This window comes from Lepisma saccharinum, chromosome 1 (assembly GCF_977018435.1).
Source record: "Lepisma saccharinum chromosome 1, izLepSacc3.1, whole genome shotgun sequence".
Classification (NCBI taxonomy): domain Eukaryota; kingdom Metazoa; phylum Arthropoda; class Insecta; order Zygentoma; family Lepismatidae; genus Lepisma; species Lepisma saccharinum.
Window position 1 is genome coordinate 66,781,622 of NC_139229.1, and position 27,762 is coordinate 66,809,383.

Consider the following 27,762-nt stretch of genomic DNA (forward strand, 5'->3'; position numbering starts at 1 on the left):
CGACTGAGTAACCTCGGCCACTAATCTGTGGCACACGAAAAACTGGCTGATCCACGACGACAATGCCCTGTCACTGTGCTCTCCTCACACATGAGTTTCTCACCAGAAACAAGATGATCGCACTTTGGCACCCACCCTACTCGCCAGATTTAGCTCCTGCAGACTTCGCCATCTTCCCTTAGCTGAAGATCCAGCTCAAAGGTTGCCGTTTTGACACCATTGCGGAGATCCAGCGTGAATCACAGAAGATGCTTGACACGCTTCGAAAAAAAGACTTCCAGGATGCATTTCAGCAGTGGCAGAAATGCTGGGAGCGCTGTATTGCTGTACGCTGGGAGGAACCAGGCAACGTCAACGTCTATAGTGTTTCAAAGGCAACAGATCTCGTTGCAGTAGCACTTGCAGAGGCGATTTCACACAGGTAAAACAGCGCCAGCGAAAATGCAGGGGAAGCCAGGCCGGCTCGGTAGCTCAGTGGTAGAGTAATGGCATGGATTGCCAGAGACCCTGGTTTGAGTCCTGGTCGAGCCTGCATTTTTCGCTGAAAATCTACATAGTACATCTCCTGGGTGTGCCTAATTTAATGGATGAATACTGATGACTGTAAAACGAAATGCACCAATTCAGAATAACAGTAATTTCGAGAAAGATATCATGTCATAGATTCATCTATCCTCAAAAAGTTTCAGAATTTGCATATCATTAAGTAACCAAAGTGCAGGTTTAGATAAACATTTTGAACTGTATTATTCAAACCTATACTATAGTTTATGGGATGTGGGGTTAGGGCCCCTATATTCTTGATCTCGGGCAAAGGGACACTTAGAAAAAAAAATCATCCTCACGTTTTCCCTCAAAACTCAGAACCAACGGTATGAGTCTACCAACTCAATTCAGTTGACCACTGAGATAGTATATTATAGTATTACGTCATATGGTTAAACATGAAAGGTATACATTGGAGGGTATATACAAGGTGAAAATTTCTTCACATTTGTCCTCGTGTTCAACTCAAATTATCATCTTTGGAAAGGAATAAGAAGTGTCACTTACCTTTCTTGCTTCCAATTCTAATCAATCCAGCAGGTTTGGGAAGTAACAAGAGAAATAATTCACTTCTCTCCCTGTCAGAACTGTGAAAGAAGGAAACGCCTGTTATAACTTGTCTTTGACATGTGTTAGTCATACACTATGGATCACATAATTTTATGACATATTGTGTTAGGCATGGTTTCTATTTATACTTCACTAAATTAAACCATAATAACACACAAGACTTCTTAGGCCTCCCTGATGGTGCAGTGGTAGAGTCGTCGCCTTGCAATCAAGGAAACGTGGGTTTGATACCCAGTTAAGGAACACAGTGGTTCGGGTCCCACTTTAAACTGTGGGTCCAGTCCTGATTAGCCTTACTGTGCAACTTACCAACCAACCAATCTTAGAAGCAGCAGGTCTATCATGTGAAATTACTTAGTAAACAATGCACTGCTACATATCTCCTTCAAAACAACAGGGTGGAAGGCAACAGAAGATAGGAAGATTTTCTGTCCTCTTACTTCCACATGTTTACCATACTGTAAAAATCTCATATGAACGATAAAACTTCATATGCATCAATTGATATCCCATCGTTTTCATGCCCACATTTATATGATTTTTTAACGTTTGAATCACTCATTCCCATCTTCGTAAATTAGCCAAAAGTGGTATTTGCATAATATGCAACTTATGTAATATGCGACTTACGTAAATTTGCAGTTATGTAATAACTGTACGTAGCTGTCACAAGACATTTCTTTAATTTGAAAAGTGTGATTTCAATTGTTTTTTTATATTCTTTTATATATTTTTCATACTTTTATAGTTTACATCCGAGTAAATACTGCTGCTTCATTTATAAAATAATACTGTGTAAATAATATGCATACATATAATAATAATAAATATTGCAGTTTCGTATGAAGTTACACTTAAGCAATTTACAAATTCGACATATGTAAAATTCAAGTTACATAAAGGTTTACGAAACCATTACTTATGTAACTTTGGGGGGGGGGGGTTACTGTATACCAACATAAATATTATCTAAGAACTTTAGTTTACCCAAATATTTATCCTGTATAATGAAACTGTTTACACATAAGGAAAAAAAAAATAAATTGATATTTTAATTTTTCTTGTAGGGAGTTACTGCCTAAGTTTTTTCAATGATAGCAATTGGAAGGTTCACCCAGATTGGTAAGTTTTTAAGTTTCAGGAAAGGTTATGTCTTATAGTTTAAACAAGTTAAGAAATTAAATTAAGTTAAGTTTAGCAGCTGCTGATACTGGAATATCTATCAGGTTTTGGAAAGTTACTTTTTAAAAAGTAACTGAGTTAGAGTTACAGCTCTCTTTCAGCTCATACATTCTAAGAGTTATAGATAATCTAGAATAAAGTAACTAACTATAAATGTATACATACATGTTTAAAGAGTTAGATAATCTACAGTAAAGAAAATACAAATGTATACATATTCTAAACATTATTGACAAGATTCATTGTATAATTGCTTCTTTTTCATTTTTTGTTAAATTTATCACATTCTTACAACGGTAACATTATCAAACTAAAAATAAATGTCTGATGAAGTGACCGTGTTTTTTTCCGAAACATTGTAACAAAAATTGCGTTTATATGCTTGCAACAACCATGAACCACAAGATAAAATAATTGTACAATGAAAACAATATGTACATACAAGAAAAATGGTGAAAATATATACCAAAAAATAAATATGCTTTACCAGTACTATAATATTAATATCATGACGTGAAAAAATAAAGTTGTGCTGGATATGCATTTATCTGGTGTGTGCTAACCACAGAGGCACCGGTCCCCATGGCAGAGTGGTTAGCACATCATGCTACAAACCCCAGGTTCGAATCCCAGCCTGTGTATGGATCTTTGAGTGTCCATTCATCAATTTTTCATCATATAATCACTCATTCCCATCTTCGCAAATTAGCCAAAAGTGGCACAAAAGCGAAGTAAAATAAAGCAAATCAATCAATCTAACCACAGAGGTTGGTGCATGTCACTCAGATTGGGCCATTTTTCTCAGCATGCATCCAGTTGTCTTTTCCTCTTAGTTGTGATTGCTTTTCTTTTCTCTTTTTTTTTCATAGACTGGACACACCAGTGTCACTTGTTGCTTTGGTGTGAAAGCCATATGTCACATGTTGCTTCAGTCTGAAAGATCCCTAAGAATCTCTTTATAAGCCGACATCACTCAGTTCCAGTTTTGTACATGTATTTTTCTTAATTTATGTAAATATCTGCCTCATTAGGTTAAACATAGGAATGATTCAGTTACTCTGCTGAGTGCCACATTTCAGCATTTTGTCGAACAAAACATTAACCTAGCGATTTTTTTGTATGATAAATTTAAGTTATTTTCTTTCGTCTGGGCATTGATTGAATAACATAGCCACATGTCGGGCACACCTGGTACTGCCCTCTGACAAGATCAAAGTTGCCAGTAATTTTAAAAATATTTATATATTAATATGTCATAATTAACCCCATAAATCGTCACCAATGCATAAAAAAATTGTTCTTTTTTCAATTCAATAAATATCCACAGAGATCATCGATGCATATCAACATTTTTTGCAAGCGACTTTGCAGCTCTTTTTTATGCATATTTGTTTTGACTTTGTACAAAATCTTTCTTGCAACTTAGTAACTTTCTCCACATATGGAACGTTCATGTATACCCTGTCCCAGCTAACTGTAGATCAGGACTGCACGTATCGGCATAGGAGGAGGAGGAGGAGGAAAATCGAGTGGTGAAAGCTCAGCATTGCCAACCTGACCATTCATGTACGGATGTACGGTCCGACCTTAGGCCGTACGCTAAATGCACGGCTTGTCAAAATTTGCTCTTACAGTTTTATCCCTAATATTTCTCTAAGAAATACTTAAACCAATCCTATGAACCTGGAGACAAAAATACAGTCCGTTTGCCATGTGCGTTTGGTATTATCCTTTTCAAAAGTTTACAACGCTGCATATCAAAGGAGCTAATCGGGAGGAAATCGGGAAAACTCCCGTCGCCCATTACACAATCCCGTTTCTCTCACTGTTCATTGGTGGAGCCGTCTCACATCACTATTTGCGCATAGACTTGTTCTCGTTCGCCTGGTCTACAGTTAGCTGGTATGGATAATAGAGCATGAATACCAGTGTAAGTTTTATGTCTATCACTTTTTGTACAAAAGTTACATGCGGTCAAAGTCTTGGTTGCATGACTTTTTGGACACCCTGTATTAGGGCTGATTCGATACTACTGGAAGTGTCGTGTGACATTTTTGTGGAAAACAAACCATACATAGATCCCAGAAAAGTATCGATGATTAAATTTGAACTGATACTTTCTTATACTGATATATCAGCATCAATATGGGCACAGCCCTGCAAATATGGCCCTATGTGAAGTGACCCTAAGGTTCATATTGAACTTCCTTGTTGTAATGTGGTAACATGGATAATTAAATATTTAGCATGAATATCTTCTTTTACAGGTATTACTGTAAATACCACTATGATACAGAGCACCCCTTTGCTTCACCCGAAGCTGAGATAAGAGAATTTCTTGACAAGGCACTGAAACGTTTCTGGAAATGGCCAAGTGATCGGTTTCCATATTCACCGGAGCGCAAGACAGAATGTAAGTTTCATGTTCATGTCTCCATCCAATACTTGAAAATACCGCAGAACATGTATTATACTTAGAAAGAATGTAACTTCTTACAAAATAGTGGACACTATAAAACTAGTCACAATATCAATTGCTTTCGTAGGCTCTGACTGCAGATATTTCCTTCTAATCAGTTACAAAAGTACTGAAAATGAAGTATAAACATGGAATTTGATTTGCATGTAATTGTTCAGTATGCAAATACAAGAACCATTAAATTACTTTCATGGTTTTAATTTTTTCTCATTACAGTAAACATGACCAGTGACTACAAGCCAGATAAAAATAACTACTTTTGTAAGTATCAGTCATCATTGGTTATATAGTGGTATTTACACATATGTAGTTTTAAAAATAGAAGTCTTAAAGTTAATATTATGAGTACAAAGCAACATCTGTTTGCAATTTCCATTCTACTCATGCAAAAGCAACTTGGCAACAAATGTATGTGTATGGAGTAAAAGACTGCAAGATTTTATCTGTAATAGTCATAGTACTACACTATGTGGCCAAAAGTCATTGGACACCCATTGCTGTTGGTTCTGAAGTCACTTGCTGTGTTATTAATAAAAAGCCCTTTGCTGTTATTACAGCATTTGTCCTTCAGAGTAGGCTCGAACCTAAGATTTTCAAGGCGATCATGTTCAATATTTTCTGTAATCAGCAAGTACACACACACATATTAGTATTTTCCATGTTCTAGTTATTTTTCACGTTCCATGTTTCTAGTTAATGTATGCAGGTTACTTTTATGAGGGCTATCCAGAAAGTAACTTAAGTTTTGGTGGAGTGGAGCAAGGGGCGGGGCTAACGCTGCCATCTTGGTGTCAGAGCTTCCCCTCACTTAGTATGCATCCAGCTGTGGTAGTGTGTGGTTTGTGTTGCTTCTGCTGTGTTCACTGTGAATGTTGAAAATGTGTGCTGCAATCGAAAATCCCACGAGTTGTGAAGTGCGGTCAGCTGATTAGATTTTTGTTGGCGAAAAACCACAAACCAATTGAAATTCATCGGCAACTTTGTGAGGTGTACGGAAACGACGTAATGAGTGAAGGCAGAGTGAGGCACACCCCTTTCCCCACTCCACCAAAACGTAAGTTACCTTCTGGATAGCCCTCGTACATGAGACACCCTGTATATTAGGGATGGACCGATATGAAATTTTTACTGGCAGTGAGAAAATAACAACATAAAATTTATTGATACCAATAAAAAAGGTAAAAAAAGGTAAAGTGCTCCCCTGTGCATAGCACCATGCCATGAAGGCGTATAGGGGGTGTGGGGGTAACGCCCCACACTTTCTTGATCCGGTCGTGAGTGGGGGTGATGTGATCAGCATCACGCCCCTGACCGCCTTTACCCCCCAGGGTTTCCCCCAGGTACCCATGTTATTCGACACTGGGTGGGCGCCGGGGCCGCTTCCATCGTTAGAAAAGTTCCCGGATTTGAACCGGCTGGGGATCGAACCCGGGACCTTTAGCATGGTAGTCAGACGCGTTACAGACTGAGCCACCGCGGCCACCATTGATACCAATAACCAATGTAAAATTTCAGTATTCCATGTAGACCTTAAATGGTTTCGTATCACTTCCATAAATAAAAATTGGAACTAGGTGACTACAATGAGGAGTTGCCTTAGAAAATGACACTGCAGATTTAGACATTTATTTTACAAACCCAGGAAAATATCAATTATACTTTATGTAAAGAGCAAGTCAAAAGTAACAAGTAACAAAATCTAGGAAAATGGCTCCCTTTCCACTTACGCTTGCAACCAAAAGTGGGAATTCAGTGCTTTATATGTAGCATATGTGTCTGCGTTTTGTATTTTTGCTATTTTATCTTGTTTTTCTGCCACTTTTGGTTGATTGTGACAATGGGGATGTGTGATGATTAGATTAAATTCACTCATAAATAACACCTATGTCCAGGCCTGGCCTCAAAAATTTTGGTGGTAGACCGAAAGTAGACACTCATTGTCCTCCGTCACTGGTCACCAAGCCGGTGGAGGGAGGGAGGTGTGACGATGCATGAGTGCGAGTTTATTGTCAGTTGCATACGATGGCATTCTGGTTAAAGGCTATACTTTGAGCTGATGTATACACAATTTAAAGTGTTTCATAAATACATTTGGGTTATTTAACTTTGCTTCTTTGCCACTTTTGACTAATTGCGAAGATGGGAATGAGTGATGATATGATGAAATTGAAGAAAGGATACTCACAAAGAACACCAGTGGACTCACAGGGATTTAAATCTGAGACCACTGGCAATGTAGCACTCTGAGCATACTATTCCACTTCAGAGGGTGGTGGATGTAGTCACACATCCAGTTTCATTCCTAATTTATTTTTCTTCAGCTTCCATATAGATTAAATTTACATGTACGATGGTTGTTCGGAAAGTTCTAAGAATCGGTAAGAGATGGCATTGCAATTGAAACAAAAGCATGTGCATTAGAAGGCTACATCTGTTCTGAATGTGCAGGGAAAATTTCATCGCCACTCTTCCAAAAGTCTGGTTCCCATATGCACCATATGCATGTGAAGGAGCAAAAGTGCAAGTGACGTGACAACATGGAACAAAAGGAAGTTTCTGTAGTCATCAAGTTTCTGGTGAAGAAGGGATTAAATGTGACAGCCACCAAAGCCAAATTGGACACAGTGTTGAGAGAGACTGCCCCATCATTTGCAACTGTTAGCATGTGGATGACGCAGTTCAAGCTTGGACAAGACAGCGTTGAAGATGACCCCCGCAGTGGACGTCTGCCAACCGCCATCACACCAGAAACAATCGATAAAGTCCATTATATGGTGATGGCTAACCAAAGATTGAAAGTGCGTTAGATAGCTCATGAAGTGGGCATCTCATAGGACCAAGTACACCACATTCTCACTGAAGAGTTGGGCATGAGGAAGCTTTCGGCGAGATGGGTGCCATGCCTCACATGAAGAAAAAGAAAGTGCTGTTCCACCAGGGCAACATGCCCGCGCATTCAGCCATGGTCACAGGCCGGAAACTTGACGAACTTCGCTTCCAAGTGCTACTCTCCTGATCTTGCCACCCCCAGTGACTTCCATCTGTTCCCAAACCTGAAGAAATTCTTGGGTGGTAAGAAATTTCAGTCCAATGAAAAAGTCATCTCCATAGTGACAGGCTATTTTGCAGACTTGGACGAATCCAAGTATTCTGCTCGTGTCAAGGCATTGGAAGGCCATTGGCAGAAATGCATAACCTTCGAGGAGATTATGTTGAAAAATAAAACCTCAATCACTCTGATATTGTTTCTTTCGATCCAATTCTTAGAACTTTCTGAACAGCCCTCGCACTGCATTAGAAATGTTCACCATTTGGAAATACTGTTGTTGTTGTTGTTATTCATTACTTAACAAGCTTGCAGACAAACCCTGCAACTAATTTGAATTTTATGTGCAACTTTTCTTTATACTTCAAACAAAGTCAGATCTTAAGCAATGACTTTTACAGGTGACAGGGACCTTTTCTTATCATTGCTGTTTGATGCCGAAGTTACCAAGGACTTCTCTGATAACAAAAGTATGGCTGTCAAAGAGGACCAAAGGTAAATAGCAACCCATTTTGGTTATAAGAATAAGTTTTGCCTCAGCTTCTGTTTCATAAATTTTTAAAAAAAAAATGAAGAACAGGTAGTACTTCATTTACTTTCTAATTTTGCACCTATGCACTTAAACATTGCACTATCAGAATAAGTCATTCTATTTTGGGTAAACTGGCCTCTAGCATATATACCGGTGGCATTTCAAATATATTGTAACATATATATACTGTTATTAGTTAGTAAGGAATATAGAGATATAATTTTGTCCCATCTAGAAAATACTTCAGGGTTTTAAGTCATAAAAGTATGTATTACTTTTATCATAAAATAATAAACAAATACAATATATCACTTTTGATGCAGATCTTTTGAAACAAAAAACTGTATTTGAAGCTTACTCTATGTCACATACCAAATAACTTTATCATGCTGAAATGAACATGGAACATAAATTAATGGCATATATTTATTTCTTAAATATATTTTACGAGAATATTTTCATTCATTACATCTGTTTTAATGTATGTATAGGTAAAAAAAAACCTCATACAATTCTTATGCCTCTAAGGTTATCCTCATGATGGTAAGTGGTTAAAGATTTTAACATATACGTGCACTATGTGTGGCCATTCAAGTTCGATTTTGTATTGAATCTTCAGCATCGAAGTTTGAACCAATGGCTGGTTCCAATTCTTCTTCAGCATTGGATTTATTCACTAATTAAAATAACTATTTCATAACTATATTGTAAAAGGATAAACAGTTGAGATTCTGCTGCAAATATTGTACCTATATGATAGATATTAAATGCTAAAGTGAAATTTCAAATTGTGTGTTACTGCTACTAAAATCCGGGAACTTTTCTAACGGTGAAAGCGGCCCCGGCGCCCACCCAGCGTCGAATAACATGGGTACCTGGGGGAAACCCTGGGGGGTAAAGGCGGTCAGGGGCGTGATGCTGATCACATCACCCCCACTTACGACCGGATCAAGAAAGTGTGGGGCGTTACCCCCACACCCCCTATACGCCTTCATGGCGTGGTGCTATGCACAGGGGAACACTTTACTTTACCTTTTTGCTACTAAAACTAATTTTTAGTAATGCTTTTATGTTCATTAGAATTAGGCAATTTGACATACTGAAACAGGAGCCATTATTAAAAATAATACAGTCAATAATTATTGGTCCTAACAAAAAAGTAAGTTATGATTAAAGTATCGGTGTTACCATCTGAATATATTTTTTAAATTTCTAAAAAAAAAAAGCAATGTTCCGTTTGTTCTCTCTCTATTTTTCTAAATATTCAGTATGTGATGGATATTTGTGCCAATAAGACAACATTTGTATTCACTGTGAGTTACAATTCAATCAGTGTGGTCAACTTAAAACAATTTCAATACAAGCAGAAACAGCAAAACTCATCTCCTCCTCCACTGTGTTAAATGAGCAAGTTCACAACACACATGATGCAAAGAAAAGATGAAGAAAAGAAAAATCAAAGAAATATCAACTTGTGCTGCCATCAAGAGGACAAGTTTTGAACTGAAATGTCCAATGTTTGCAGCGAAAATTCATAAAAACACGTACAGGTTTCCATAAGCACTCAAAAACTAAGAATGTATATTTACTTTACTTTATATGATTTGTACACATTCATTCTGTCAAAATGGTTAATAGTTTCAGAAAGTTTTATTTAGTGTTAGATGGTTGAGTATGCATGCAGAATACAGTTTCAATTCTAGTACCACAACATAACTAAGTTTAATCAAGTTCTTTATCTTCTTTAGTATGCAAATAATAATACTTATTTCAGATGTATGAAAATTACTTGATAATTTCTTTGCAGCGATGGATAATACAAGGTAAGTGGAGATGAGAGATAAAGTGTTCATATCTAACCATTTTCCTTGAAAATCATATCATTGTAATTTTTAAAAAGACCTTTGGAGGGATAAGTTAGATTCCATTTGGGAAATATGTGGCAAGCATTTCAGATTTAATTTACTAATTACCTCGGATTTCTAGCAGCACTTGAAATGAAAATTGTTAGGTGGGTGATGTTTGCTTGAGCAGTGGGAGTAGCTGGGAGAAGCACAAGCCCTGCTATCTAAACAATGTTCCCCTCATATAAATCAAATAGATTCACAAATGCCAACTGCCTAATTTCATGAAAACATGAAATTCAGTAATGTAAGGACACAGGGGCAACATTTGCTTTTTAGAACTTTTGCAGCTAATTGCAAAAGACCATAGCTATGTGTTATAAGGGGAAATGGTTTTTGTTGGGGTGCTTTGTTTGTATTACGTTGCTTTAAAGTTGGTTTTACAAAAGGTTAACTTTAAATATATATCAAAAACATCAAAAACAAAAGAGAACCACGCTTTACGCGGCCACACGCAGACCCTATTCCACGTGTGGTGTTCCGTACAGTAACAGATATCCCCTGAGATATCTGTTAAGCAACAGACGAACTTTAGCCTAACTTTAATAATCGGTAACTAGAGGAGGGCTTAATAGGCTTATGATTCACTAAAATGATAGAAGGTCAGACACCTTTAAACGACATATTTATTCATTGAAAAGAACATCGCTTGTGGCATAGCTGCCACCAAACATGAGCACTTCACTGTACAAGACACAAAAAAGATATACAAAAGATTTTGTACTTACATATCAGCCGTTTTCACACTATATCACTCATACCTGGGGCCTTACACACGCTATTTCACTCTTTATCGCCACATCCCGACACATGGACAAATTTGTGGTACACCACACTAAAAAATTAATATTATGTGCTTCTTTGGTGTAACAAAGGCTTTGGGGGGTGATAAATGAGTTTTCCTGGCTTTTCTTGGATGGATGGCTAAGAACAACTTGGATATTCTTTGATATCCTATGGATGCTTCTATGGCGTCAGTTCTGCCGACCATGTGGTCTGGATTTCCACATGGGATGAGGGACACAAAACTCGCTATTTTGCTGAATTTTCACTGGGATCCTTAAATGCACTTGTGGACACAATATCCCACTTGGTCACACACACTTAGGCCTGTGTTTACTGTAACAGGACCTTAGATCCCTTTTCCCTTTATGTATCCTTTGTTGCTGGCACAGGTGGCCATTCTCACACTGGATTTTACCAGCAACTTCCAAGCTGACCTGCTCTCAGGTGGGTCTGTAATACAAGTGAGCTTGACTAGCAAGCTCAGAACACAATAGGCCATCTGAAAGTCTCCTCTGTGACGTCACAGCCTTGACGGCTTCTCATTGGCCAGCTGGAGTCCTTTGAGATCTTTCCTTGTCTTTGGGAGAATTGCCACTTTCTCCCACCAGATGGCAGAGTTATCAATTGCTTAAAAAGTATAAACAAAAGTGTTTTTTCCAGCTTTTCTGGCTTAGTTATGCCAGATAATTGCAAATGAGTTTACTTTTAATAAATTAGGCATTATTTTACCTATGGGTGAGTGTTTTCTCTGATTTTCAGTAAAGAATAAAAGATTTAGTAAACATGTGATTTGGAGCACATGGTTTTTGTTCTCCAAAATGGCTACTGTTAGCCTAACAATGGTTGGTTCTTTATAAATAAAGCATTTCTACCCCTCCCATGAGTGACAACTGGTTGACCAAAAATGACCCATGATTCTAATTGGGGGTGGGGGGTATAAGTTTCTGGGAAAATAGCTCTCACAAGCTTTCCCTGATGCCAACCTAATGGCCCTTGTACTTAGGTTGGCCTGTGGTTATTTGTGTGTGGGCATGTATGCCCAATGCTGATTGGTCATAGTGTCCACAGTTGGATCATGGCAATGTGCCCACCAACAAATCACAGTTTGTTTATGATTTCAGACCTCCCCCATGGGCACTGATAAGTCTCTCAATTGTGGTCCCTCAGTGTGTTGGTTGTGGAATAGACAAGACGATTTCTGATCTATGAATATCGGCTGAAATTTGAAAAAAATTATCGGAATCTGTAAAAATCCAAATTAAAATTGAGATTCAGGTACTCTGTTCTTTACCTTTCAAAGTTCAATAAAATATTGTTTATATTTAACGCAGTGCAGCATAGTATTGTTCTCCTGTGAGGAAAAATCTAAGTAATGTGGTTTCGAATACGTGCTTCATTAACCTTTAGACTGCCGGGTGGGTTTATGGAAGTAACCCCTATTCCGCCGAGGTTTTCTGCGCAATTTTTAAATTTTTACACTTATTTCGGAAAAACGTTATAACTCCTAGGCTATTGGACCAATCTGCTTTGGGTAAGTTTTGTTTTGAGGCTAAGACACCAGGGCATGCAACTGTGCACAATTCAGAATGCCAAAAGTGAAAAAGATGGGGTGGGGTGGGCCGTGCCCCCAAATTTGCATGAAAAATAATAAAAATCTGGACTTCGCCCCATCTTTCCCCCTCCTATGGGAAAAGGATGCAAACTTTAGCTTTCTTTTTATAGTATGAACTTTTCGGAATTAAATGAAAGTTGTTTCATGTTCCTAGCTGGCACACATTTACACCGCCAGGAGGGTTTGCCGAATGTAACCCCTAATTTGCAGAGGCTTTTCCACGCTATTTTTAAATTTTATTTTGGAACTCGTAGACTATTGAACCAATCTGCTTCGGGTAAGTTTTATTTTGAAGCTAAGACACCAGGGCATGCAACTGTGTACAATTGAAAGTACACAAACAAAGTTGATTCATGTTCCTAGCTGGCACACAAAATGTAATATGAGCCAATATGTTGAAGTCTGCATGCACAGCTCGAAAAACAAGGTTAACAAGGACTCGAACACGTGACCTGGGCGTGTTGAAAGGGGAAAAAGTGCTCCAACCATGATGAAGACTTTCCCAGAGAGCCTGTTAGTGTTTCCACCACAATATAAAAGTATCAAGGTGCAAATAGCATGGGAATTGTACCTAATTCTTCTTGTCACCTTATGGTGACAACGGCAACAAGAGCCTCATTTTGTGTGTCACCATAAGGTGACACCGGCTGTTTAAAGGTTAATGTCTTACACATATTAATTTCTTGAGAACTGCAAAATTCCTGAGGATATTTGATTAATTTTGGTGTTTTAAGTCAATTTTATGCACAGTAAGGCTAATTAGGACTGGACCTACAGTTTAAAGTGGGATCCGAACCACTATATGCCTCCACCAGGTATTGAACCCGGGGCTCCTTGATTACAAGGTGACACTGCTACCACTGGGTAGGCATCCTGAGGATATTTGTAATATAGCATATTTCTATTTGATATGCTGGTAATTGTATTGTTTTTATATATACAGTATCAGTGAAATGTGCCATCAGAAATGGTTCAAAAAATCATCACAATAAGTAAATTTCCTGATTCATCACATAAATAATAATCATGTTTGAAGAATGAGCATATCATGATAAGAGTCATCATGAATATTTACTTCTGTGCTGAAAGTTATAAATCAACTCTATTTCTTTCACTGACTATGAGTGATGCAGAGATAGGATGCGATAGGATACTCAGCCTATAGACCTTTTGAATTTTCCTTTTGTTTCATAAAACCACTATGATATTCCAAAATAAAATAAAAATGTCTGTTTAGAATTTCTTCTAGAGCTTTCACATGGATCTTCACGTGATTTGCTTTTGCTATTGCCTACATATTATCAATTGTTTAATAGACTTACATAATCACAAAAGAGCCTCCCCCATGGCACAGTGGTAGTGTCATCACCTTGTAAGCAAGGGGTCCTGGGTTCGATACCAGGTGGATGTACATAGTGGTTCGGATCCTGCTTTAAACTGTACATCCAGTCCCGATTAGCCTTACTGTGCATAAAGTGGACTTAAAACACCAAATAAATCAATCAATCAATAATCACAAAACTATTGAGAATATCTAGGCAACAGCAAAAGCAAATCACATGAAGATTTATGTGAATGCTCTAGAATGTATTCTAAGCAGCCACAATTTTTTTCGGATTTTGGTATATCATAGCAGTTTTTCGAAATGAGAGGAAATTTTTTTTTTAAAAAAAGCTGCCCTCACATCTACCAAAAGTTCAGCCGAGCCTTCAGTAACAAAATCTGTTTCAAATCTTCTGCAACATGAGTTTATTAAATTGTGGAAAGAAAAGAATTGTGCAAACCATAACCAGAAATATCAAGTTAGAATGTATAGCCTATTCATTGTGGTAAGTAATGCAACGTATGTTTAGAATTTTTTAAAATTTAGCTCTAATTAAGAATGTGTGTGCAAAAAATTATGATAGTTGCAAAAGGGTGTGATTAAATTGAAATATGATTGCAGCTTATGTAAATGTTTGTTTCCTTAATGTAATAGCTTTGGATCTTTCTTGTGCCATTTGTCAGTCATCCTCCACTCTGGATTGAACTCTGGACCCCTTGATTACAAGTTGATGACATTACTACCATGCCTTCAGGGAGGCTCAAATAGTTACTTGTACATCTTATAAATTATGTAAATAATTTATGAACATGAAAACTGCATGAATGTTACAAGAATTTCAAGAAATCGTTACTTGTACTTTTTTATTACAAGTGCAAAAGTGCTTTGTTTGTTGGTTGGAGTTGGTTTTCAAGTCCACTTTAGGCACATAAAGGCTATTCTGGACTGGACGTACAGATTAAAGTGGGTTCCGAACTACTATGTGCATTCACCGTGTATCGAACCCAAAGTACGAAAGTGCATTTTTCATTACATTCTTTTTAAAATCATTCACTATATTTATTTATTTATTTATTAAACACTACAGGCAAATGCCCAGTTACAGTGCTTTGAGGTTAAGTCCTGAGTTAAGTTCACATACATGTTGACAAAATTACTTTACTAAATATTGTAGTTACTCCTCTTCAAGTGACCTAAACAAAATAAGGATTGGCCTGTGTTCTGCTTTGGACCTGTTTAGCAATATGCTCTGACTCCTAGACAAAAGCAGCAAAATAACTGCAAAAATGTACATTAGAATCTTTACGAATGTCTTGGTGTTGCAATTTTTCAGTAAAAAGAAAACTCATGCAGAGTTCACATACAATTTCTGGTGGCTTAAGTTCACACATAATTCCTGGAATTGCAGATCAGAAGACACCCTGATTAAATGTCACCGATTGAACAAAGTGCCAATACATATCTGATAATTACTTTGATGTGTTTGATTTTTGTTATTTAGCATTGCCCTACTGCCACTTTTGTCTAATCGTGACAATGAGGATGAGTAGTAATATGATGAAACTGATGAAGGGACACTAACAAAGAATACCCATGCTCAGGCCAGGATTCAAACCCTGGCATCATAGCACAATGTGTTAACCACTCCACATCTGATAATGGCCTTGCAGCATCCAAAATTATGTGCAGAATAAATAAATGTCAGACAGAAAATGCAAATGCATTATGATATAATTTATATAATTTGAATTACTATTTCTCTCAGAAATCTTGCATTCTTGGCAAAAAGGAAAGCTTGGTGTTATAAATCGGTGAATATTGCTTACAATCAAAAAATATATTGTATTTTGGAGTCAGTGTATGCAAAAAATTTAATCAGATTGAAGTAAGGTTTTCTAATGTAAGTTATCATATTTAGTAAATAAACAATACTCTTTTCCCTTTGATTTACAGCAGTTTTTGATAATTTTTGCTCACATATACACATAAAAACTTAAATATACAAATGTCAGTAGAACTTCGAGGATCAAACAGTTCTAAGTGACGTTATCTGTAGCCATACTGAACATTATCTTCGCCTGAAAGAATGCAGGATTTCTTCTCGAATGTCTGATTAATTTTCTTTCCAAAATATTCATCGAATATGTCTAAAGAATACATATATCATAATTCACATAAGAACAAAAACATCTTGTCTTTTATGTGGAATGTAGTATAAATATGCCAGAGGCCAGTAGATATGTAATTTACACATTAACACTGCTGCACATGATTTTCTGCATTAACTTACATTCCTGTTCAATCTACACTAAGCCCCATATCCATGCTGATGCAGTTGGTACCAAGGTAAAGTATATTTTGCAATGGTGGTGTAAATGCATTTAGGATTAAGGTTGCAAGTGCTTTTGTGTGTACTCTTAAATGCTGCTTATATGAATTATAATATTCAGAAAATGTCATGTAAGGAAAGAGTTCCAAATATTTTCTTTTTCCAAGTATGCTTTTGTGTTAAATACATGGGTTAATATTTTTGAAGTGGCCAAGGAGAAATACGGAAATTAAAAAAGTAATGCAAATTAAGGTCACCTGAAGGCTGTATATTGTTGGTGCAAGTATTTTCTTTAATAGATAATTATAAGTGCATGCATACTTGATGTTATACATATATTATTTTTAATATAATTTTCATATTACAAATACTATAGAGAGTAGTGCTATGTGTACTATTTCTAATGTAAATTCAATATGAAATGTTACTTTGAAAGATGTGGTTGTAACAACTGTGTGAAAATCTACGTTTTACCTCCCAATTTGTGTATTTGCTTCAATTCAAAGAAAGTACTTAAAAGATTTGCTCTGGCTTTTTTTATCATTACCTCTAAAACAGCTAATTTTTACTTTTAGTTGTTGTTTTTTTAATTCTAAGACTTTCGGTTGTCCTTCTTCAAGTAACTCAGAGAAAATTACGACAATCAAAAAAGGCTCATATCAAAATGAAACTTCTGTGTCATAAGTATAGAAGTGCGCAATGTACTTGTATGCTGGCAAGTTATTGGTAGGCTACAAACTGGCCTGATAAATGTCTGATGACAATCTTTAACGCCAGTGTCAGTTGATGCTAGATATTTACTGTCTTGTGTACTACTATGTACTTATTTGGCATTTTTCAGTTCAGCAACAGGCCAATCTATCTTATGCAATTGCTATAACCTTTATTTCACAGAATAAACTTCACATATAGACACAACCTGTGAGGACCAAGGCCTACCTTGGTAGGACTTGATCACATATACTAACCAATATAATTTGTCAACTGATGTACAATAATTATAGAAAATATTTCTCAATGCTCACACAAATCAAAGAAACTATTTAAATTCACTTCTCTTGTGAATTAATAGATAAAACCACCATGAAAAGATTAAATTCTGCATGTAAATTATTATGAAAATGCAATGCTCAATTTGACAATAAAACGTGTACTTGAGAGTAGTTTTCATCAAACATAAACAAACTTGCTGTGTCATTCCTAAAACATAAACAGAAATTGTAATTTTCTGTGTGGAAATGTGTTCACTTATGTTATTTTTCTCTGTAATTTGTTATAAAATGTATAAATAAACATTTAATTTTAATACTAGACAGTACATATTACAATTGATGTTTTCTTACAGTGAAATTATCATGAGAATGTAGATAAGCAAGTTCAGGGTGGCTACTCTAGGACCATGATAAAATTCAAGTATAATTCCCAGTTTTCAAGGCAAATTTTCAAAAAATTCAAGGCCACAAGCAGATGTTTCCTCTATTTCAACCTTGCGTATTACCACCTCTCAACACCCACACTCATGCACCAGAGGCGCAACCACGAACTTATGTCTGGGGGGTGGGAGCAACTACCAGGATAAAAGTACCAATAATAATAATGACATTATTATGACTATTATTATTATAAGTAGTAGTAGTGGTAGTGTTAAAGACGTTATCATCCTCGTAAATTACACAAAAAGGGGAGTAGAAGTCGGTATTAAAGCATTTGTGTTGGAACAAACAGTTTTAAACATATTTTTTTTAAAAAAAAAAAAGAAAATTCAATTTCACATTCGTTAATAATGGAAAACAAGTGCACAAACTGTATTTTTGAATGACAGAAAATGCACGATAAATTCTTTTTGTACATATAACATGTATAACTTTCATGTACAACATATGTTTTACACATATTCAAAATGGAGTGATGTAAAATAAGAAAATACATGCCAATTCTAAATTGTGTACGTATTCAAAGTTTCTTTAATACATACATACACACACACACACACACAGAATATAGGTTTATTATTTAATATTGACTTAATAGGGTGCAAATAATTTCACGAGGCGCCATGGCATTCTCTCTTTTACAACTTTTATCATTTAGATTGTTCGGCGGCCAGGACAAACTCCCACCTCTCCCTAGCTATGGCTCTGAACTTAATGAGACTAAGAAAAGCAGGCATTGAAAGCGAAGTGAGCAAGAAAATCTTATGGAGTGTATTTTTATTTGCATAAAATTTGAAATCAATGGGAATAATTGCCCCTCTGTGCCCTCTGCAGGTGCCCTTGGCCATCAATGTTTGCCCCCCCCCCCCCACCTTCCTTAGAATTGATTTCCATTCAAGGTTTGGGGAGGCAATGCCCCCTGTGGTTGCGCCACTGATATGCACAAACAAATATAGTAACAATATGAAGTGTCTGTGTGATTCCAATGTATCCAAAAATTTCTAATTTAATTTAATTAAACAGTATATTTAAAACATTTAATTTGAGGTCCTTAGTTTACATTTGCCATTTCACATACTCAGACTCGAAATACATCTACAAACACAAGTCACACAAATGTTATGGTATATATTCTAAGCTGCAAAAAAATTGTTAATTGTGTAAGAATTTGAAACTCAAATCTAACTAATCATCTTCAAGAGATCTTATCTTGCAAGAATCTTCCGTCTGTCAGATAGATTGTTTTTCAAAGACACTAAAAAAGTAAACGGATCGAGAGAATTCTGTCTTATTTTTTACATATTATTTTCCTTCCTCAATAAAAATAAAAACTCAACTGTGAAAACTGCGCCTCAGGGCATTTATCAATATGTATAAATTTAATAGGATTTGGATTAATAAAAGTTGAAATTTTTCACGTTTACGAAGAAAAATTCAAGCAGAATTCGTGCATAATTCCTGGAGCCAATAATTCATGCAGAATTCCCAGAATTCAAGGAATTCCCGGTGAGTAGCCACCCTGAAGTTAAATAAGATACGGCTACATAACAAGTGTGCATTATTGGACTGGTATTTTATTTTTATGTTTGCCTTTTGTGCAAGTCCAAATATATATATAAGTTAATAGTGATACCCTTGCAAAAAGGGTCAACGGATGAATAAAGATTATTATTATTATTATTATTGCTTGATTGTGATATGTAGAAAATAAGTGTTTATATGTTGGAACCATTTACCTGCCATGCATAAAGGAAAGGTATGTATTTATTTCCCATAACACTCAAAAAATGTGAGGTTTACATTTCCCTTTCTACATGCAACAAGGAGTAATAACATGTTCTTTTCTTTCACAAATATTAATTATTTTCTTTCAGCATATTTTTCATTAACAGTTATTCTAGATTTATTTTAAATTAGTGATTTTTTTAAGCATAGAATTATTGTTCTAGTTGCCACTTTGATAGTGCAAAAGAGGAAATAGTTTGAACACACGGAATGCATTATATACCATTGACATGAATAGCGTTTAATTCCATGAGCATAATATTACATATGTCAATTAGTACACACAAAACTTGAAATACTTCTCTTGTAATTTGGCTTGTCTGCCCACATCAATGCAACATTATGAACTAAAATCACTTTACATGCAGACTGTATAATGTATTAATCTATATAAGAAAGTGTTTTAAAAATGATATTGTAAGAATATATTTTATTTTCTTATTTAAGGGAATGACAATAGAATACATAAAAAAGTTCCTTCAGTAAATGTTTTTAACTTCTTTTTAAGCTCAGATAGACTAGTTGAGACTTGTTAATTCTTATCACGAATCAACACTTTGATAACGAGAGACAAACTAGAATGTGCGAACAAAATATTACTATCTGCTTCATAATGATTACACACCAACTCTATCTTTGATAAATACAACAAATACAATATACATTCATATATGAATCATTAGCCAAATATGTACTTAATATAAATTATACTCATGTTGTCATACTAATACTTTCTGCTTTTATTCCATTATAGGTAAATTCCTAAGATGGGCTTTAATAATGCTTCTTTACATTTTAAAATGTATATTGTTTTTATGAAATTAATATTTAACTATTTCAGTGAAGAACACATTAACTGTAGGTAATGGAATAATTTTGTTATTGATTTTCTTACTTCCATAGAGTATATACTTTTGAGAGAGGCAAGAAAGTGAAATAGCAATAATGGTAATACTGCATTGTGATATGAAAAGACAGGAAAAAAATTTAAAAGGTTAATATTTCAGTAGTGAAGCCCAGGAATAGTATACCATTAAAAAAAAAAAACAATTTTAACAAAATTCAATAAATTTCTATACTAATAAAGTTTATAATTCTGTGATACTAATACAAATTTTCGATTGTCTGTGTTATAAGCTTGCTATTTTCCATCTGAATGTTTGTTGTTTTTGCACATTCTTAACCTGTTTTTTTTTTTTTTTTTTTTTTTTTTTTTTTTTGCCATCCTAATGATTGAATAGTAACAATTCACTTCTGCATTTTAGGTCCTCAAATGTATAAGCTCAATGGAAACTGTTAAATTCTTTTCACATAGAAAACTAATTTTGTACATTGTTTATAGGTTTGTTACCAAATGCCATCCAACTACTATTAAAAAAGCTAAATAGTGAACTTTCCAATGATTTAGATTTTTTAGATTTTTACATCGGAGTGTGCGATTTACATTTGATGCCTTCTTCAAATATATATGGCAGAGTTACATCAAACTTTCTGAAAATGTAAGAGAGAAAGGGAAAACTAAGAAGTGGGGGGGGGGAATACAATAAGAGCACTCTTCTTCAACAGAATTCCACCATTTATCTCCATTCTTTCAAATCAATTCTGCCTTCAGTGAAGTCATGTATACTTTCTCATTATACTCTTCCAAAACAGATATAGATTGCATATCATGTTGCATGTACCTTTCCGAGCGTTATTGCCTACTAATACTATTAGATCAGTTCGAAGTAATTAAAAGTTTGTTGTAGGTCCAAGTTATATACCTATAATCTCACTGGGACAGGACATGGAGTTAAAAGTAGGATTCAGACTAATAGAATATGTAACTGATGAAAATTAAACACAGGAATTAAACACATGCAGTTTGTCGTGTCGCTTTGCTTCGAAAAGTTGCATTTATTTCTGAAGGTTGTTTCCAAGAGACATGTGCTGCTTGTCACTTCAGTCTTAAAGATCCGTTAGGGCTAAGGCCTGCTAAGCAGCTTTTTCATGCATGTTCTGTGCATAGTCCCCGATGGCTGCTTTTTTTTTTCGATACCAGATCCTACTACTTCTGGTTTTCAAGTAGCTCCCCAATTGTCCTCATGATGCTGTGTCAGCACCAAAATTTTTGAGGACTCCTACCAGGTATTGAATCTGGGACAACTCACACCAAATGCGCAAACTCTATTTGGCTATGTGGAAGTTGAAATTAGGAATCCTTGATTACAAGACAAGACAGATAGGACAATAAATCATAGGGGAGGTGGAAGTCAAAGTCAGCCATGTATTAATGAAAAATTCAAAATTATAGGATCCATTTCCATGAGCCATCAAATTGCTTCTTTACTTATGTAACACAGGTCTACAAAAAAAATAAAAAAATAATTGCCAAAGAATTTTGAGCGAATTTATGGTATTTTGGTTGTGCTGAATCTAAAATGAACAACAGTTTTGCCAAGTTGGCTTTAGTTCTTGAGATACTTGATATCCTCCGATTTTAAGTTAATCTCAATGGGAGCTGTAGGTGTTCACATGAAATAGGGCATGGCTTTTATTTTAGAATAGAAAAATATTTCTCTAGTCCATCCATTGCACAGAATACATTTATTAAAAGTTTGTTTTTCTTTATTTGTTTCATTTTTGAGTGTTATTTCTATTGTTGAGGGGAACGAAGCATGCATTCTTCACGAGCAGACCACGTAAATGATTCTGGACTGTGCTGCATTTGTGGTGAATATTATGTGCATAAACAAAGAAAACCGTCACTGACTTTGTAATGGAAGCATATCTTTCATATTGAAGTAGTTTGTTAAGTCTTGGATTAAGGTGGTGAGTGTTTTATTACATGCATAGATCCTTTCATACACTGAGTAAGTTTGTGAGCAAGTCTTGCACCAGTTCTTCAAAGTTTTCGTGTTTGTGATTGCCGAAGAAGTTCTTGACAACTCAGATTAACTGAATCATGTAGAAGCTTCAATATCATTCTTAAAATTTGAGAGATTTGAATCATTAATGGGTTTTCGAGTTTGAGGCCCATCAAAGATCCCTGCTTATAATTTCTTAAAATATTTTGTAATTAATAAGAGCATAAAGATAAATTTCCTCCAAATCCACTTTGGCAGTTTTCCAGATAATCTTGGCGAGTTTAATGGAAAACAAGGGGAAAGGTCCCACCAAGATATAAAGGAGATGATGGAGGAAATATTTCAAAGCAGATGGGACAGATACGAGATAGCAGATCAATGGTGGCGATTAAGAGGGGTGTGGAAGACATTTCAAACACACTTTTTGCCTCCGCACTATGGTCTCTTAACCCATTACTGCCCAAATTATTCTATTTTCGAAATTTCTTGTATCCTTTGAAAGCCTTTTGTAGTTTGTCTAAAATAATGCCAAAATAATTATTTTTATTTGCTTTTACCAATACGTAGTATTTTAGTCATAGCATGTCGACAAATGTCGACAGTGAGCAAGCATGGATGGCACAATCAATATTGAATAACAAGACGTTATTAAACATGATTATTTTACTAAATATATTGGCAGTAATATAACTAAATTCCATATATTTTATATTTTTATTGTGGATTGAACTATAAATTCAATAACTTCATCGTCCAAAAACATTTCGAACAATTGTACCAGTGTGAAATCATTTTGAAGACAGTTGGGCCGTGTGAACTCGATCGAAGGTTTGTCTCGGATGTCACTCTTTTCCCACTTACAAACTTGAGACTTTATTCTCTGATGTGAAGGTATAACTTTTACTCCAGTCTTGATTTGTTTACTTTCGATTTGAATACAACTACCGGGATCTGTGCTTGTTGACGCTTCAGATTTTGGTCACTTCTGTGGAGGACTTCCAAAATTAAACTGAGACACATCGGACACTGAAATAGCTGCAACATTATCGCTCGCATCATCATCTGGTTCACCCTGTCTCAAATGCACTATTCCCTTATCGGTGATTTTGGAGCAAACCAGCACTGCATCTGTCCGAAGTTTGTTACCAGAAAGTTTGTTCATATCTTCAACGGGTTCATCTTCATCACTGTCACCATCACTTAGAACATTCTCAGGAAGCTCAGTGTATACAATTGCATCTAAGAGGTCGTCTGTCTCTTCTAATATGCAAGCGATCTGCTCTACAGACAACCTGGAAAAATTATAGAACTGATATCGTAATATGGCCGGTGATGGAAACAGTGGACCCGTTTGGGCTGTCGACACTAAATTATAATGACATACATAGAAGATGATAACAACCATACAATGAAAGTGAACATAGTGTAAATATAACCAATATGTGCTATTTATGCACACACAAAAATAACCTAATTAAGTTTTAGGATAATACAAAAAAAAATACCTATTGTTAGCAGCCATAGCGCACGATGCAAACACAATGGAAACACGTGTGAACAACAATGAATCACCAAGCTCTGTGGAGGGAAACTGAACTCTGCTGCAGTCGCTGAAGTAGTTGGCAACTCATCCACAAAAATTATTGTTGTAAAGAAATACCACAAAACACATGAGCAAAAAATATACTACTTTATTAAATTTTATGTCGACAAATGTCGACAGTGGGCAGTAATGGGTTAATGATAAGCCATGTTTACTAAGGGGACTAAACTGTCCTTGCACCTGTCCCCTCGCCCTCTCCGTATAGTCGCTAGTGTGGCAGATTATTGCTGGGATCTTCAAAGTGAATGTTCTGACACCCTACACACAAGAAAATCTTAGAAACAACGTTTTTCTCATCATTAAGAGTGATTAACAATGAGATTTCATTTTTTTCATGTTTTTAAAGGACAGCCATTACTCAAAAACTAGAGCCAATGTAGAAAAACTGATATCATATTCAAAATCACAATGGCAAAGATACCCTAAAATAACTATAATTCCGTTGGCAATAAAATGTGTGTTTACCAGTGTAATCGTTAGCATATTTAATAATATTTCTCTTACCACACTAACATGACATTTCTCCTTTATTCCAATGCTTATTAGTTTGACGATGTATAAAATATAATTCTGAAATATATTTAAAAACATACATTTCTTTATTCTTTCATATTTGAATTGTGAGAATTGTATCAGGTAGTAATATGTTTTATTATTTACAGGGAAGAGTTGTGGAAAATGTTTGGTCTGAAGTTGGCATTTATAGCAACTCGAAGTGGGCTTACCCGTTGGCTGGACTACTACACTTTTCCTGACATAGAAGAAGAGGAAAGTGAACCGTGAGTCAATTATATTATCTAATTTTAGTTAATAATTGTAGATTAGTGGCTACTTGAGTAGCCTGATAACATTTACATACATTTCTGAAATGTATCTCTTCAATTTTAAATGATTTGCTTCTAAGAACTCCTAGAGAAGGTGTGTTCAAAAAAGTCTGCACTGTTGCCACAAAAAGCTTATTCTAAGTGGTGTCACCTGTAGTCACAATTAAAGTAGTTTCCTTTCAATGGCCACACACTGAGCAAAGCTTTAAAAAAAAAAAAAAAAGTCTCTTCAAACTAATGTTGCACAGGCCTCACATAACTTTTTGTTGAATATCTTATGTATATCTTATATAATTTGAAAGGAGCGCCCTTTTAATGTTGATTCTTAACTGTGGAATAAGAAAAGTATGTGAGGCCAAGTCCAGGAAGTAAGGTGGGTGGTCATGAAAAATGCTCAAGTTTGGTTTATTCATAACTCAGTCTTCTTGCTGCACACATCATGCTTCAAACTTTTTAAAATATTCATGTACGGCTTTGTTCATTGTTCCACAAAATTAAATATAAGGGCAACATCACTATGATGTCTGACTCACTCACACTAGCTTCTTTTGGTCAGAAGGTGATTTATCCACTCACAATGACATTTGCACGCCATACATGCAAACCCACACCTCCTGTTGTTATGGCACTCAACAAGTTATCGTCCTTTACATGGTCAAGCAGTTTGTGATTGATATCAAAACAGCATTTTGCAGAAGCATAATGCCAATCACATCACAATAGGACTAACTAACCACATGTTAACATGCTATTCAAAACGTTCAATCTTTTATTGCACACATTTCATATACATTTAAAACACTTACTAATTAAAATATAAAAGGGATATACAACTACAAAATAACAGCAATATTTAAAGGTTGCTGTAGCCAAACTTATGTATTTTACTACATACTAGACATCCATCTTTCTCAAGAACTTATGTTCTTAGCATGATACATGTAGAATGAGTTGGAACATTGAATACAGAAGGTTAATGACAGTACAACAAAATAAAAAATTGCATTCTTTCACAAACTAATCATGCATTATATCTTTCAGGCATTTCAGTCAAATCCATACCAGAGCAATTGATGAAGTGTGGTACAAACGAGCAGTTGAACATAATAAATTTCACAATCAAAGCTTCGTATTTGCTGTTCCATTTGATGCTGGTATGTATCAAAGCATAGAACACCAATTATAAACATCCATATAGCATTCCCAGATCCAAGTGCATGTCATTTTTTTCACAAAAAAGTAAATAAAAGAAAGAATTTGTTGGGAATAAAATTAGATTGGAATCTGTACTGTCTTACATCTGCTAATTTAATAGTACAAGTTAGAACATGGATTCAATTAGTTTATATTCATTAATCCATTCAGCAATTGTTTTCTGTCCAACTGGCAGGTTTTTCAATGCAGTCTCCACCTTTTCTGATCTTCCACCTTACAATTCAAAGGATCCACTTGCTTAAATATCATCTGTCAGCTGATACCTTACTGTTTCGTTTCCCATATTAATCATTATTTCTCCTACATCTTTCATTACGTAGGTACTTCTTAGTCAGTTTTCAAAACAATTTCTTTCTCTCCTCTTGATCATCTTGAATATTCCTACATTATTTGTTTCACTAACTCTTTCCTGTAGTTCCATTTCTCACTTTGTCCACTTAATGCACTCCCTTCTTCACCATATCAACATTTCTAAAGTTTATTCTAGACACTTTTCCTCGCTTCTTTGCAAAGTCCAGGTTACTGCTTTATATACGCTATACACAGAACACTTCATTTTTTCTATGTTCGAAAGGTACACAGAACTCACTTCTTCTTCCATTGCTATACTGCACTGATTTTCTGGCTGCAGCTCATGTCACTGGTTAAGATACATCCTATCATGGGCATATTTGAGAGGGGGTTCAACGGTTCCAACCCCCCCCCCCCTCTTATGGTTGAATAAAATTACCAGATTACCTGTTCTATCTGCTTGTTCATAAAAATTTCTTCGAACTTAATATATTCTCCTAAATTCGAGATGTATAGGATGGGATACGGATGGGAAGAAAATTACATAATTTCGCACACTAGATGGGACTGCAGACCAAATGTCTACAATTTCCTGATAGTTTAGGAATTTCTGTGATAAGAAACTGCATTGGTACTGTCAAATCAGTTATTTTTTTTCCTTCGAGTTTTCTTAAAGAAATTTGTTTTTTTAAAAATGCAGTGCAAGGAAATCAGGGAAACACCATAACATTCTCAAGTTGTTTGACACAAGATGAACAGAAAAGTTTCAATACTAAGTAGCGTGGCTTGTGGAATTGTATTCACTAATTATAGAAACTATGGACCTTACAATTTACTAGTAAAAGAGAAATATTTCAGCAAGCTTATGAGTTTTTTCACTGTGTAACCTGTAGGGAGTTTGAAACATCTTCATTGTTCTAACCAAATTGGTTTCATGCATATTAAAAAAAAATCCCCCCCCCTAATCATGGACGTCCGCAGATTTTTTCTATGGAGGGACAAGGTATTTATTTTTCCATGGGGCATATTACCAAGATAATAGTGTTGCTCCCTCAAAAAACACCACTTGAATATGAAATTATCGGATTCCCGCATCCCCATTATAATAATTAATGTAAATTACTGAAACTGAAATCAAATTATATGTGTGAAATATATACTTTTAGACTGACATTCGTTTTCTAAGGGGGAAGTGTGGCCATCCTTGTCCCCCTTCCAGATGTCCATTCCCCTATATTATACTTTCACCTAGAAATTTAGTGTAGAGGAATCTTATTGCCGTTATTAAACGAAATATTTTCAAGCTGATGAAAGTTCAAAGCAACTACGGAGTAAGGGGGTGCAGTGAACAGAAATCAATTCTGTGAGGGAGGGGGCAAACATTTAAGTAAAAGAAAGCAAGGCTTGCCGAATCTAAGAGTAGCAGGACAAAAGGACACTTAAGATAGTATTAGC

The 27,762-nt window shown here is 35.6% G+C and overlaps 2 protein-coding genes across 3 annotated transcripts in view; one reads left to right on the forward strand and one right to left on the reverse strand.

Annotated features, from left to right (window-relative positions):
* Positions 1-27,762, forward strand: part of stj (voltage-dependent calcium channel subunit straightjacket) — a 113,675-nt gene that overhangs the window by 71,493 nt on the left and 14,420 nt on the right. For both annotated transcript variants that reach the window (XM_083132311.1, XM_083132321.1), the window contains exons 17-22: positions 2,184-2,238; positions 4,566-4,711; positions 4,994-5,038; positions 8,225-8,318; positions 24,640-24,756; positions 25,843-25,955. In XM_083132311.1, the coding sequence (XP_082988437.1) occupies positions 2,184-2,238; positions 4,566-4,711; positions 4,994-5,038; positions 8,225-8,318; positions 24,640-24,756; positions 25,843-25,955 (570 nt within the window). The remainder of the gene's footprint in view (positions 1-2,183; positions 2,239-4,565; positions 4,712-4,993; positions 5,039-8,224; positions 8,319-24,639; positions 24,757-25,842; positions 25,956-27,762) is intronic.
* mRF1 (mitochondrial translation release factor 1) overlaps positions 1-27,762 on the reverse strand; it is a 109,000-nt gene that overhangs the window by 35,272 nt on the left and 45,966 nt on the right. Inside the window, exon 8 of the transcript XR_014442748.1 lies at positions 1,054-1,133. The gene's annotated coding sequence lies outside the window, so the exon portion shown is untranslated. The remainder of the gene's footprint in view (positions 1-1,053; positions 1,134-27,762) is intronic.